General features: G+C 38.3%; 1 protein-coding gene across 1 annotated transcript in view; it reads right to left on the bottom strand.

Annotated features, from left to right (window-relative positions):
- MLIP (muscular LMNA interacting protein) overlaps window positions 1-13283 on the bottom strand; it is a 94676-nt gene that overhangs the window by 22458 nt on the left and 58935 nt on the right. Inside the window, exons 5-8 of the mRNA XM_055811259.1 lie at window positions 9046-9117; window positions 355-420; window positions 190-273; window positions 37-96 (exon numbers count right to left, since the gene is read on the bottom strand). Coding sequence (XP_055667234.1) covers window positions 37-96; window positions 190-273; window positions 355-420; window positions 9046-9117 — 282 coding nt within the window. The remainder of the gene's footprint in view (window positions 1-36; window positions 97-189; window positions 274-354; window positions 421-9045; window positions 9118-13283) is intronic.

The following is a 13283-nucleotide window of genomic DNA, read 5'->3' as shown; positions in this document are numbered from 1 at the left end:
AGAGCCCTTGGTCTGTGGGTGGGCTTATTGACCTACCTTGCCAACACCTGATTCCATGTTCATCTGCAGAAAACTTGGAGAAGACTCACATCGGCGCTGGAAAATTATTTTCAACAGAGAACAGACTTATTAATGATGAGACAAAAGGAAAGGAAGAGAAACAGTCAGTTCCACATACTGGTGGGTTACCATAGTCAATGGGTCCTGTAGGACTTCATCAATGACAGCGCACAGCTCTTCTGTTTGTTGTCTGAGCTGGGCAGGGGAGCACATCTGGAAAAGGAGGATAGTTCACTCATTTAACCTTTGTCTTTGTTTTCAAATAGAGATTTGGAAGACATATAGCAGCACTACCTCTGAATGAGTGTCCAAAGCAGTGTCGTCAGTCACATTAGCAGTCTTGATTGACTCTTCTAATGCCTGTAATTCAAAAGATTTTGGTGTGATACTGAGTTCAAAATTTTTAAACTCAATCAAATGTACAATTTTGCAACACCGTGTTTCCAAAGGTGGCACTTTTTGTTTCACCATGAAAAGAAGGAAAATAGGAAATTACCTAGTAAGAACAAGAGTCTAATAAGGTTTTTTAGGTTACCAACTTCTGATTCTACCTTAGAGGGGGGGTGCAGAGAGGGAGAGAGAGCATGCAAGTGAGGTGAATTGCCTCGACTTTTAGAGATCAGAAACTACCAGTTTAAATTGCCGCCTTCTTCAACAATGCCCCCCTCCTTTGCATTAAATGTAACGCAGTGAATGTGCGCCGTATGCCACAGAGGGGTTGGAGGGCTGCCAACCACACACCACCAGAGGGAAGCCACCAGCTGTAAGCAGGTGGACAAGGCAGGGGTCCAAGTACGCATGAGGCTTTCTTTTCCTCCGGTAGATGTTTTCTTTAAGAAGTACCTCCTGTTCAAAGAGGATTGTGATTCTACATTGTAACAAAAACAGTGCTCAGCATTTTAGGGTTTTAGCCTGAAATCAGAAATGTGTAAAGTGAAATATGTGCTATATATACATGATATCACACTAAGCAGATATGCAGTCTCTCCAAAACAAAGAACTAGCTTCTTATGCTTGGATATACCTTCCACTTTCCTACACCCGTACTTGGAGCAGGTTTGAGAACAGTGGGAATCAGTTTGCTGATCCCTCCACTTTATCAGGCAACTCACAAAACACCCTCAGAAGCCAAAATCCAGTGCTCAGTTCCCTTTTCATCTTCATCCAGAGTCTGCAAGGCACATTCTGACTACCATCACCCATTTTTGCTTTGAAGTGATTTTCAAATTGACTACGTGCTGAGACCAGAAATAACTCTGGAAGCCTGCTGATGCATGAAGCTGGACTAGAGGGGAAGGACCCACAGGGTTTGGGGACTTTGTATTTAACACATTATGTTTTTCTGAAGTTTCATTTTGCTAGTTATTTGAAAAAAAAATATAATAAGAAAAAAAGAGAGCATTCCAGTAAAGCACTTTTTCATGCATGTGGGATTCTGTGGAAATGGGCTGATCCCAGTGAAGTGGTTATGAGGGCTGCCGGTTACAAAAGACATGCATGGAGCTGGGAGGAAAATGGCAGAATCTTGAATAAAAAGAAAATAAGAATATACTTAAGTAATTATTTCTGAGTTTAATTTTGCTGAGTACAATTTTTTTACTCTTTCCTTGTCCAGCTACTGGCAGCATACATTTACGTATGCGCAACAGAAAAGTTAATGACAATTTACCTTTAATATTATCTTAATACCATCCAAGAATGATCTTGCACAGAAGCACATTTATGGAACACCATATCTTCTATCAGAGAGTACAGTAAGAATAAGTGAAAGGCAGTTTGTTTCCAAACACATTTCTTCCCTCCCTTCCAGCTCTAGACAAACCTGTTGGTGTTAAGAGTAGTTGTAGTTCCAGAGGGAAAAAATAAAAGAATTATTCATTTTGACATACAGAAATGAATATAATCTTATCCCAAGAGAGAAGATTAAAAGATAAATAGTCTCTCTCATCTCTATTGTCTCATCACTAATACCCAGCCAAATTCTCAGACCAACAGACAGTCCTGTAGAAGAGGAGGGCTCAGCCAAAAAGGGCTCAGAGCTACATTAAAGTACTGTTTCCCCAGTTCAGCTTCACTTGAGATTACATCCTCCTGGTAAACAGACAATGAAGTGATAAAACGAAGTAGAAGAGTCATTCCAGTACCTATGAGGATTGCCAAAGCAGACTGTTGTAGAGAGCTGATGAATCTGAATGTGAGTTAGGAAAAACAGCACATTTTAATCAGTCATGGGTTCAGAATGGAGAAACTGCTAAGCTTCTCAAAACCCCCAAGAAACCAGTAGGGTCATGAACAAAATAAAGTAATTGTTAAGAAAAAATACATGTTTCTATGTCATATTCACTTCACCAGAGCAGTGGGAGAGGGTTAACACAATCAAGGGTAAGAAACAGCTCCCCAGAAGATACTGAGAAATCTTTCTAGAGGAACCACAGCCACATCCACACATGGCTGTTCAGAACCAAAACTCTGGATAAGTACCAAATATACATCAGTTTCAGTAGAAATTTGGTATGCAAATATTTTTGTATTTTGGAGTCTTCATTGACTAAAGAACTCAGGTGAGTGCAGCACCAAGGCCTGTGCACTCCACGGTCCTGTGAGATATGGCCATCATGCAGGAGCCATGCTAAAGAAAGCTGCAGTGTCCTCCTGCCTTTTTGAACCTTTGGGGAAGAAAATTTTTAATCTTCAAACTGATCCATCTAATTTATTTCATTGTTTTATCTCTTGTTTTTTTCTTTGGGTTTTGTGGGGGTTTTTTTCTATTTGAAAAACCTGAGTCCTCCAAAGAAAAAGAAGAAACAGAGAGAACTAGATCTTAGGTATGACTATCACCTCTAAAAAGATAAAAAAATGTTCTGCTTAATCTGTTGCTAGCTTCTCAAAATACAATTCTTTTTTTTTTTCCAGCAATGCCTTTTTTTTCCCCCTCACATTTCTACATAGAGAAAAATCTGAGATTAAAAAAGTATGACTACTGTTTCTGAACTCATTACTGGAGTTATCATGCAATAATGTTATGATTAATTTAAAGCATTAGTGCTATCTACAGTGGTGCTGATTAGCGCTATAACAATATTCAAGCTTCGCTTCCTATGCTGATGGTCTAACAATATTAATATTGGAACATACTTACTTAGGCATTCAAATTTTTTTATTATATATAAAAAACAATAGTGAGACCGTAATTTAAAAGAGGAGTGCAATTTGGAGAATGAAAATGTATTTGTGACAGAATTTAAATGTTCAGATGAAATAACTGTTTGCTGAAAAACTAATTTTTTCCTTGAAAGGACAAATTGATACATACACACCATTGACATCAATAATGACTACAATCTTCCCCTCCTCTTTTCCCCAAGCTATTCCATTGCTAAAGCTGTATCAGAGCTGAAAGGATACTGGTAAATGATCTAAACAGGATCTCCAACATTTTGCTAAAAGAATGAAAGCTCTTGGCAACATATAGGAAATATAAAACATTGTTTCAGCCACCAATGGATCACATCAACAGTAAGAAAAAATGAATATTGTAACCTGGATCTGACACAGCTTCCTTCTTACTGAACTGTGAAAACCCTGGGCTGAGCAAAACCCAAGAAGTTTCCTTTTCTTTTATTTCTCTTCATATTTTTCCCATCACTATCTTTTCATAAGCCCTCAGCACATGCCAAAAAATCCCTCTATACAATGGAACTTCATATACCATGAGTTCCTTTAACTTATTCCTTGAAGATCCTGGGAGATGATACTGAAAAGACCTGACTACTTTTCCTCTTATAAAATAATTAATATTAAAAGCTGCAAGGCCTTTGAAAGAAAGAGGGAGCTCATAGCCTGCTCTTACGTTGGCACACTTTGTTATTACAGACAAACTAGGTCCTTTATCACTCTATGACTGCATAAATTATTTCCTTTCTTTCTTATCACTCTGTATTTATCTATAGCCTTGAGAAGCATTTTGAACGCATAATCTGGATGCAAGAAATTCACTTAGCAAGTGCACACCAGAAGTACTTGAGGAAAAAATGAAATACTCTTTTAACAAAGTATTCTCAACAAAATGCTTCCAGAAATAATTTCCAGGTCCAGAAACATCCTTGATAGTAGTTAATTGTCTATCAGTTAGGTCTACCATCTGAGAGTGGGCAAAATTGGCTTCCAAGTTCCTGATTTCAAGGAGTGACTTGAATCTCTATTTACCATGATCAGTGCCTATACCAATGGATGTTTGATAATACAAGAGGTAAAGAGTTCCCTCTAAGCAAGAACCTAAAGATGGGTCTCCAGTGTAGCAAATCCCTACCATATTTCCTCAGTTGCATTTCTTTCTTTTCATGAAAAAAAAAAAAAACAAACAAGCAAAACAAACAAAAAATAATCCACCAAACTCTGTTTCCTTCTGCATGAGAAGGAAAATGCTTCACTTTTTTTTTGCCTTTTCTTTTTTCTCAACAAAGAGAATATTCTGCACTGCTGGCAGTCTGTTGTATAGGTGATGGAACGCAATTACTAGGTCTTTGGAGTTTTCTTAAAAGTGTAACATCATATGGAAACACTGTTTTAAACTCTCTTGAAATTAGTCAAATTGCATCGTGACCAGAGAAAACGTGAAGAACAGCCATAAACAGACAAAATCGATAACCTACAATATTTATTCTTTAAGATAGATTTTTTTCTACATTTATTTAAAATGGAAATTATAGTTCTCCACTTGTAATTAGTTGATAAACACAAACCAGATAAGTCAATGGTGCTTTCATTTGCACCTCTTCCATATATAGCCAGTTACTCCTAGTGCTTTTCAGAAGACTTGGTTAACGTGGGATAAACCTCAACTGTGAAGTAGATGTGCTTCATGGCACACTCCATCTTCCCGGTTTCACCACAGTTCAGACTGGGGGAACTCTCAGCAGAACATTTGCAGCACCTGTCTCCCCCAAGTCTGTATGTCCAGCTTTCCTTCCTATCAAAGCGACGCCCAGATAAGGGAAGTTCACCCCAATCAGCATGCAGAGGGGGTGTATATCTGGACAAACACAACAAACCCAGTTTCCCCTGCATAGACCTTGCTGTAGACCAAAGACCACTGAGTTGTTAAAAGACTTTTCAGTTTGCAGTTCCAAGGCATCCAACAGTCTTTGAATTACATCTCAAATTCGACATAATTCTGAAGATGAAGTAGGATCTAATTAAACAGACTGACTACTTAAAAATTTTTCTGTAGCTCCCTGAAATAAACTCTTCATCACTATCTATTTTGACTGCAAGATATTTTTATAGCTATTTAATAAATACAATCTCTAAATAATAGACACACTACTTTTTAAATACTACCTGATTAGGAATGGGATTTTGAATTAGACTGTGAGCATGTCTGTGTAACTATAGAAGCTATACAAGAGTGAGTGTCAGTAGAGGGATGACTCACTGACTCAATGTTAATTAGGCTGGAAGGAACAACAGTGATCATCTAGTCTGACCTCTTCCTCAAACCACAGAACTGCCTGGAATTACCGTATGAAGTGCTAGAAAAGTGTCCTGTCTTGATTTTTCGATTTCTGTGACAGAGCCCATTTTAGTCTCCAGAAATTTCTTCTAATGGATATTTCCTTCTTTCTGTTAAAATTTTGCCTTATACCTGCATTAAATTTGTCCAGCTTCCTCTTCTAGCTAGTGGATCCTACCATCTGCTGGACTAAAGAGTTCATTATCACGGTCTGTGGACCTACCTCATCGCAATGAATCTGTATGGCTGTGGTGGCACTGCTGACTGACCATGGTTACCGCCATCCCATTATCACCATCACTGCCCTCCTTGCTCAGACATTGTGGAACTGTGCCCTTGCTGGTGAGGAGACTGTCCTGCCAGCTTGCTGCCCGCTTCTGGTTCACCTTTCCTGTGGAGCAGTCCACTCTTGCTGCTCCCCTGACCATACTGAGAATCCCTTAAAAACAAGTTTTTGCTCTTCTGACTATGAAGGAAGTTACAGCACAACCTTCCAAGACCTATCCTGGATTGGGCTTTTTCTGAGTGGAACACAAGCGATGTGAGGAACATCATACAAACTCAAACAGCTGGAAAGCATTCCAGTTACAAGATCTGATGAGATCAAGCTACTTCTGGGGTTGCCAAAGTATACACATATATTGTCAACAAGCCTTTTCTTCTCTGTCAATGAGCACAGATTTGAACAATTCATTTTTAGTAAGAGTACTGGAAGATAAGAAGAATATGTCCTAGAAAAACCATTAATATGATAGTTTCATAAAAGAAGTGGGGAAATGTTGGCTGAAATTAAACCATCTACACACATAAAAGAAAAAAGTTACTTGAGAAAGTTAGACACAAGGAGTCAATTTGGAGGAAGACAAACCATTGTACCTTATATGACATGTCAATGGCGGGTTTCTATCATGGGATCTAATTAATACTGTATATGAATTGTCACTAGGATCACCCACATCACAGCTCTGACTAATCTTATTTCTCACAACCACTCAAATTAAGTAATAATTACTCACACTGTGGATAAAGTTGACTTCTGAGAATGTGCATTTACAGTTCAACTGCACTGCAAAACACATTTTTAGCACTTTAGGCAGGTGATGTATTCCTAATGCATTCAGCTCAGTAATATCTGTGCTTTTCAGATTTTACGTGCCTCCCTTGCTGAAAAAAAACACAAACCCACTTGAAAACTTCTTCTCCGTATAACTATGATTTTAATGTTAATACAACATTGCTTATGCTGTTAAAATCTTATTGTCTTGAATCCCTCTTTTTAATTGAGTGCATAAAATGCATTGCATAAAATGGGAGCAACATAATTACTGTCATTGAGCTACAATGTAGCATGGGTTCCTTCCCAGTTCCCTTCCCAACATTTCTGAGGAGAATACTTGGATATTAGGGTTTGTACAATGGCGCCCATGTGTGCGATGTGACTCCTCCATGCTTCCTTCAAGAGCCATACTCTAAATGCATGTCAGCTAACACAGCTAGCTTAGGACCACTATAATTAGCTGCCAGTACAAATCAACGACAGATTATTATCCATAGTTCCCAAAACAAGAGAAAGCATGTAGCCAGGCCATGCTGAAACATACAGTTTACAAATTAGTCAAGACCCTCTCCTGAAGGCAAATCCTGTAGCAGAAAAATTTTATTAGTTTTACATGACACTGCTTCCACTATTGAAGGATACACCAAGGTTCACATTTTCAATAAAGTGGTGGATAACCAAAAGTTTATCTAAACACAAATATCTTTTGAGGTATTACTTTTTCTACAGATCCTGGCATTAGATTGTACAATTAACTTTTATGTACTGGGGATAAGTAACATACAGGTTGAGAGTCAATGCCCTGGTGAGCATCAGTGAGACCATCAAAAGGAATCCCCTTTCTTCTGAAAAGGTGCAATCAGATGGCTGACATTAATCCACTAGTTCACATCAGGAGTGTTCTCACAGAGCGAATAACCTGCTCGAAGTCACCTACCTGGCTTGGTTTTCAGAGCGGTGCAGTCTTGCAGTGCACAAACTGGATGCCTTTCAGATTAAGTCAACCATGAAGTGGCACTTTAGTAGTCCACCAAATGCTTCCAGCCACTAACGGGCACTCTTCCCAATCAACCCCCCCCAAAAAAAATCCATTCTGTAGGGATGTAGGATCAGCTGCATCAGCTATTTTCCTCTACAGAGCCATTTCTATTGGACCACATTGCATGCTGAAGCAGACATAACCTTCATTAGTGCATTTAAGATTTAAGTAAGAGAAGGATCAGGCTTTATGCAAAAGATTAAAGAAATCATTCAAGATTAAAAGACCATTGGGAAAGAAAGGAATGTCTCTTTTTTGGAGAAAAAAAAATCTTATTTATAGCAGTTAACTGATAACTACTAGATCACAATCAGCAATATTTCAAGCACAAAATTAAGTTCATCCTTTCCCATGTCTTTAGGATCTGCAAACTTCTAGTGAAATCAGCTGAGCTGTGTATGTGAATATATATTTAATGTGTAGTTAGGAATGCTTAATCTTACAGAAATTAATCAGAGGCTAAGTTCCTGACCTAGGTCCTGAACAGAAAGATTTTTCTGATAAAGCTATAAACTGGATGTCAGAGTGATTAGACATGTCTTTAAACATATATAAGACCTTTAAACGTATAACACATTTGGCTCATTGCTAATCATAGAAAATTTTTGTTAAACTTAGTGGGCTATTCTTTTGTACAAAAATAATTTGGGGAAAGATTTTAGAAAAGACACTGGTGGGTACTTTGAACCCTTCACATAGATTTTAATTTTCAATTGACGTCTGAATTTGCATTATCTAAATAAGGACTATACAACCCAGCCTTTGTTGGCTGTTTCTTTGCTAGTAAATAAATGCACTAAAGGCTGTTCTTTGGATCTATCATCCTACCCTACAGAAAAGGATTGTTACACCAAACTATGTACTGGGAACAGGCACCTGGCCCATGCTAACTGTTGAAGTGCTCAGGGAAATTGTTCAGGAGTAAACAGCGGTAAGTGGCCAGTGCAATGATCAGGACTGGTCTCACTGTTCAGCAATACAGCTGGTTAAATTTGCATATCTTGGGATGTTAAATTTACTAGTATAAGCACAGCCATTAAATAATTCTTAACTGACCAACACCTACTGATTGGTAGTTCCCAGAACAGCAGTGCTCCAGAAACCTTCCAATAACAAAATGGACTTTGAGATGTTGCCATAAATAGCAATTCCTTTAGGACACCTTTTTGTTTTACAGTAAATTTATTTGCAGAAATTCAGATTAGTGAAGGCTTTGGTCTTCAGTGGGAAGTGGTTAACCCTGAAAAATGGTAGGAGCAGTTAGTTCCCAGAGTTTACATTCTGCAATATCCCCCACAGAAATGTCAGAATACGTACATGAAATTGAATGGTCTCAAATATACAATGCAATTCCCATGTCTTTGAGCAAACACTAACCTTCTGTTCCATAAGTAATGTGTTTGTAGGGATTGCTGCAAATGCCTTGTAGCTTGTCTTGATCTTGTACTGCTAAAAGGGTAAACCAGAAAGCAGGAAGAGAAGTAAAACAGGGTAGAAGAGAGAGAGAGAGAGAGAGAGGGAAGAGAGGGGAAAGGTACGACAGAATGAAAGACCATTCCAACTATCTTGCAGATAGGTTGAAACAATACAATTATTATGTAGTACCTAGGAAAGCTATTTCTTAAAATCCAGTGTTGCTGTTAAGATTCTAAAGGACTGTAATGCACATCTTTTGCTTTTAGGAATGAAGCAGGACAAAGTGAATTCCCTATATCATCTTATAACTTCCAAAGTGATTTTGACCACTTTCTGCTACTATCCTTAAATTAGTACCAGGAGAGGCTGTGTGTTTTTTCCAAGTTTTCTTGTAATTTTATATGATAATGCACACAGCTATTTCTGCCAGTATGTGCACCCCAATAACTGCTGCTGTGTGGCGTGACCCTGGACCGCTAATTCAGAAGGATTTCTTTGATTGGCTTTAATGAGACTGATCAGGTTGCTTAAAGGCTGAATTACTTGTGTGAGTGGATAGATCATTTAAGTCACGTCCCAGCTTTCAATCTCCTGAATTCTACCACCCAAATAAATATTTCAAAATAAGGAAAGGAACTTTCACACTCTAACCACGCATACAGAATGAACAATCTAAACCATATAAAACGCATGGGTTTGGGTACAAAAATGTTAAGTCAGCTTTAAAGATTACTCTTTCTAAACAATTTATATTTTAGACTGTATTAGCTTGCCCAGTTAGAAAACATATTTTCCACATTTTCTTTGTAATTATGGAAGTTTAATTCAGTAATTTTTAAATAATTTATGAGATTCTTCTATACTTCCATGAGTTCAAGAGCTAGGATTCTTAGTCACATGACTGCTAGAATGTATCTTTTAAACAATTAAATAGGGATTCACTACATTGTCCCCTTTTCAGCAACATTCTAATAAAAATCATAAAATCACACAATAGTAGAGTTTGAAGTTGTTGATTGATTATTTCTGTGATAGTCACCCAGAAATAAAGCTACTTGTTAATCAGTTCAGGTATTTCAATGCACTGCTGTCTGCAACAATGAATACCGGTGATTATGAGATGACAGGCTGAACTGTATGCTGTACTTTGGGTCATACTATTGTCATTTTTTTCTTTATATCTAATAAAAGTCTCAATCAGAGACATCAGAGGGGTAAAAATTTTAATTCAGGTAAGAGAAACTTATATCATCCTCGCACCTCTCTTGAAATATTGTAGGACACCACTTATAATTCTTTCTATACATAATATTATGTTTGCTTTTGGCTTCACTCATATTTCTTAGTGAGCAGCTGGGGACTGACAGACATTCAAGAAGTCAATATTCACAATAATCATACTGAATGAACAGTCTGACAAAGCAGATGAATACAAATGCTGGAACTGCACTTTTTTTCTTTTTTTGAGGGCAGGGGAGTAGTAATTTATATGAGCTGGTGATTCTAACTTGGATTTCTACCATTTAGGTCCTTCAGTCAATATCATATGCCTTTTATATTCACATGCATTTCTACAGAATAATTCATCTTTTCCCAAAATAGGCATCTAGAAAGGTAAAATAAAATCATCCTGTAAATACACCATGTTCTCTCCATTAGCTATAATGGAATTGCCCAAGTTGTGCTTGGATATCTAACTTCCAAATGTCATAAGTCATGTGAGTTGAATCCTGCCCTTTGAACGTTTAATAAGCAACAGCTGGCTGTAAATGTGTGTAGGTTTTTATATATATTTATGTATGTACAAAATCTATATGCAGATAAGACATAAAATACTGCTCACTGAAGTAAGATGGAAGACCAAAATTCAAAATATTAAAATTGGCATATCTAAAAAATGCATGCTTGTTTACCTGTAATTGATGTACAATGAAGAAAATCATAAAATTGAACATGTAAAAGCAATGCCACCTCTTTGCTAGCCCATAGGTTTCTACATATGATGAGATGGGCATCATATACAATGAAAATACCATGACCACTTTGAAGTTAGTTGTACTGTTATGTGAACTAAACAAAGACATATCAGACTGTTAAAATGTAAAAGTTTCTATACTGCTTTAATGTGCTTTATCACTTTCAGATACTGCAGAACCTGTGAGCAATGTGCTATTGTCACAGTGTGTGAGATGAGTGGAAAGTCTTTAGTTCACTTTCCCGTCTATATGAATAAGTTTCTTACATATTAGTTCACAGAACCACAGAATCACATGGTCAGGGTTGGGAGGGACCTCTGGAGACCATCTAGCCCAATCCCCTGCTAAAGCAGGGTCACACAGAGCAGGTCACACAGGATCACATCCAAGCGAGTTTTGAATGTCTCCAGCGAAGGAGACTCCACAGCCTCTCTGGGCAGCCTGTTCCAGTGCTCTGTCACTCTCAAAGGAAAGAAGTTTCTCCTCATATTCAAATGGAACTTCTTGTGTTGCAGTTTGTGCCCATTGCTCTTGTTCTTGACACTCGCCCTTAGGATATTTGTAGACATTGGTAAGGTCCCCTCTCAGTCTTCTCCAGGCTAAACAGGCCCAGTTCTCTCAGCCTTCCCTCATAAGAGAGATGCTCCAGCCCCCTCATCATCTTCACAGCCCTCCGCTGGACCCCCTCCAGCAGTTCCCTGTCTCTCTTGAACTGGGCAGCCCAGCACTGGACACAGCACCCCAGATGCAGCCTCACCAGGGCAGAGCAGAGGGGCAGGATCACCTCCCTCCACCTGCTGGCCACGCTTCTCCTAATGCACCCCAGGGTCCCATTGGCCTTCTGGGCCACCAGGGCACACTGCTGGCTCACAGTCACCTTGCTGTCCACCAGAACTCTGCAAAGCTGCCTTCCAGCAGGTCAGCCCCATCCTGTACTGGTGCGGTTGTTCCTTCCTAGGTGCAAGACCTTACACTCAGCTTTGTTGAACTTCAATAGGTTCACATTACTTAAAATTATTCTTTGATTCCTAAATACATTTAGTAATCTCGTTCAGGGGAATCTAGCAGTATTTTTAAACTGTCATAAAGAGTTAGGTCTGCTGGCCTCCACCATAGTCCAAGCAGAAGCAAACCAACTCAAATATCAGACCTCAGGCAAGTATAAGCCTGGGGAGTGTGAGGGGAAATGTCCTACTTTTCTTGCTCAAATGATCACCTAAGTAATCTAGACACATACCTATAAAGGTTTAAAATCAGCAGCTAACCATAGTAACGTAGAGCTCCTCATGAGTAATCCTTTCTGCTTTGTGATAGGTTTTGCAGCTGTGCTGAGGTCCATGTTGTTACAGCTAGTTTGTTCCATAGCTGCCTTGGGTAGATCTACATGCATTCCTGTGCTACATTCCAATAGGAAAATTTAAAGAGTATGTAGGAGTGATACCCCATGAAACCAGTGCAAAGAGTTTTCAAACAACAGCCAGAAGGTTTTATTCTAATCTGTTCCTGCAGAATCACCAATTTTATCTGTTTCCCCTACATCCTACTGTTCATTTTGCTGTATTAGGTTCATGAGGACAATATTAAAGTGTCTTCAGAGTCCAGGGAAGGATTGTTTATTGTCTGTGGTGATGCAAAGTTCACACTTCACACTGTTCTGTGGATTTATGTTTATATTCACTTCGCAAAACAGTCATATTTTTAAATCATTGGCAAACAAAGATAAATTTATAAAGCATGGGAAAGCACATGTGTTTGTATATACAAATGGAAACAGTTAAGTAAGTTCATAGGTTACTCTTGGATTTGCATGAATTGGTGCATGCATAGACATAGACATATAAAAGGTCTCCATTAAAGAATCCTTTATGCATAATGGCTTTGCTATCATGTTAATGGAACAGTTTGATGTGAATACTGAAATGTATATCTAATGTCAAAATCCTGGTTTAATAGGTGTTGGTTTAATACATGTCTTAACATCAACCACTGTTGAAGCAGCATTAAGGTTGAAAAATTACACATATCAAAGTCAAGCACTTCTAGACGTTGCGCTTTCCCCTTGATATTCACTTAGCATATTCATACATGCAAAATTTCTGTCATGCATCAACAGTCATCAAATGGAGCAACCTACTTTTTGTCTAGTTCTAAAGTTTTGCCGATAAAGACCCTTAAGTGCTGCTTAGGATGTTAATGTTGTCTCCCCTCCATCTTTTCCTTTTT

Source organism: Falco peregrinus, chromosome 7, assembly GCF_023634155.1.
Source record: "Falco peregrinus isolate bFalPer1 chromosome 7, bFalPer1.pri, whole genome shotgun sequence".
In the NCBI taxonomy this organism is placed as follows: domain Eukaryota; kingdom Metazoa; phylum Chordata; class Aves; order Falconiformes; family Falconidae; genus Falco; species Falco peregrinus.
Note: the sequence above shows the minus strand (reverse complement) of the source record. Positions and strands in the feature narration are given on the sequence as shown.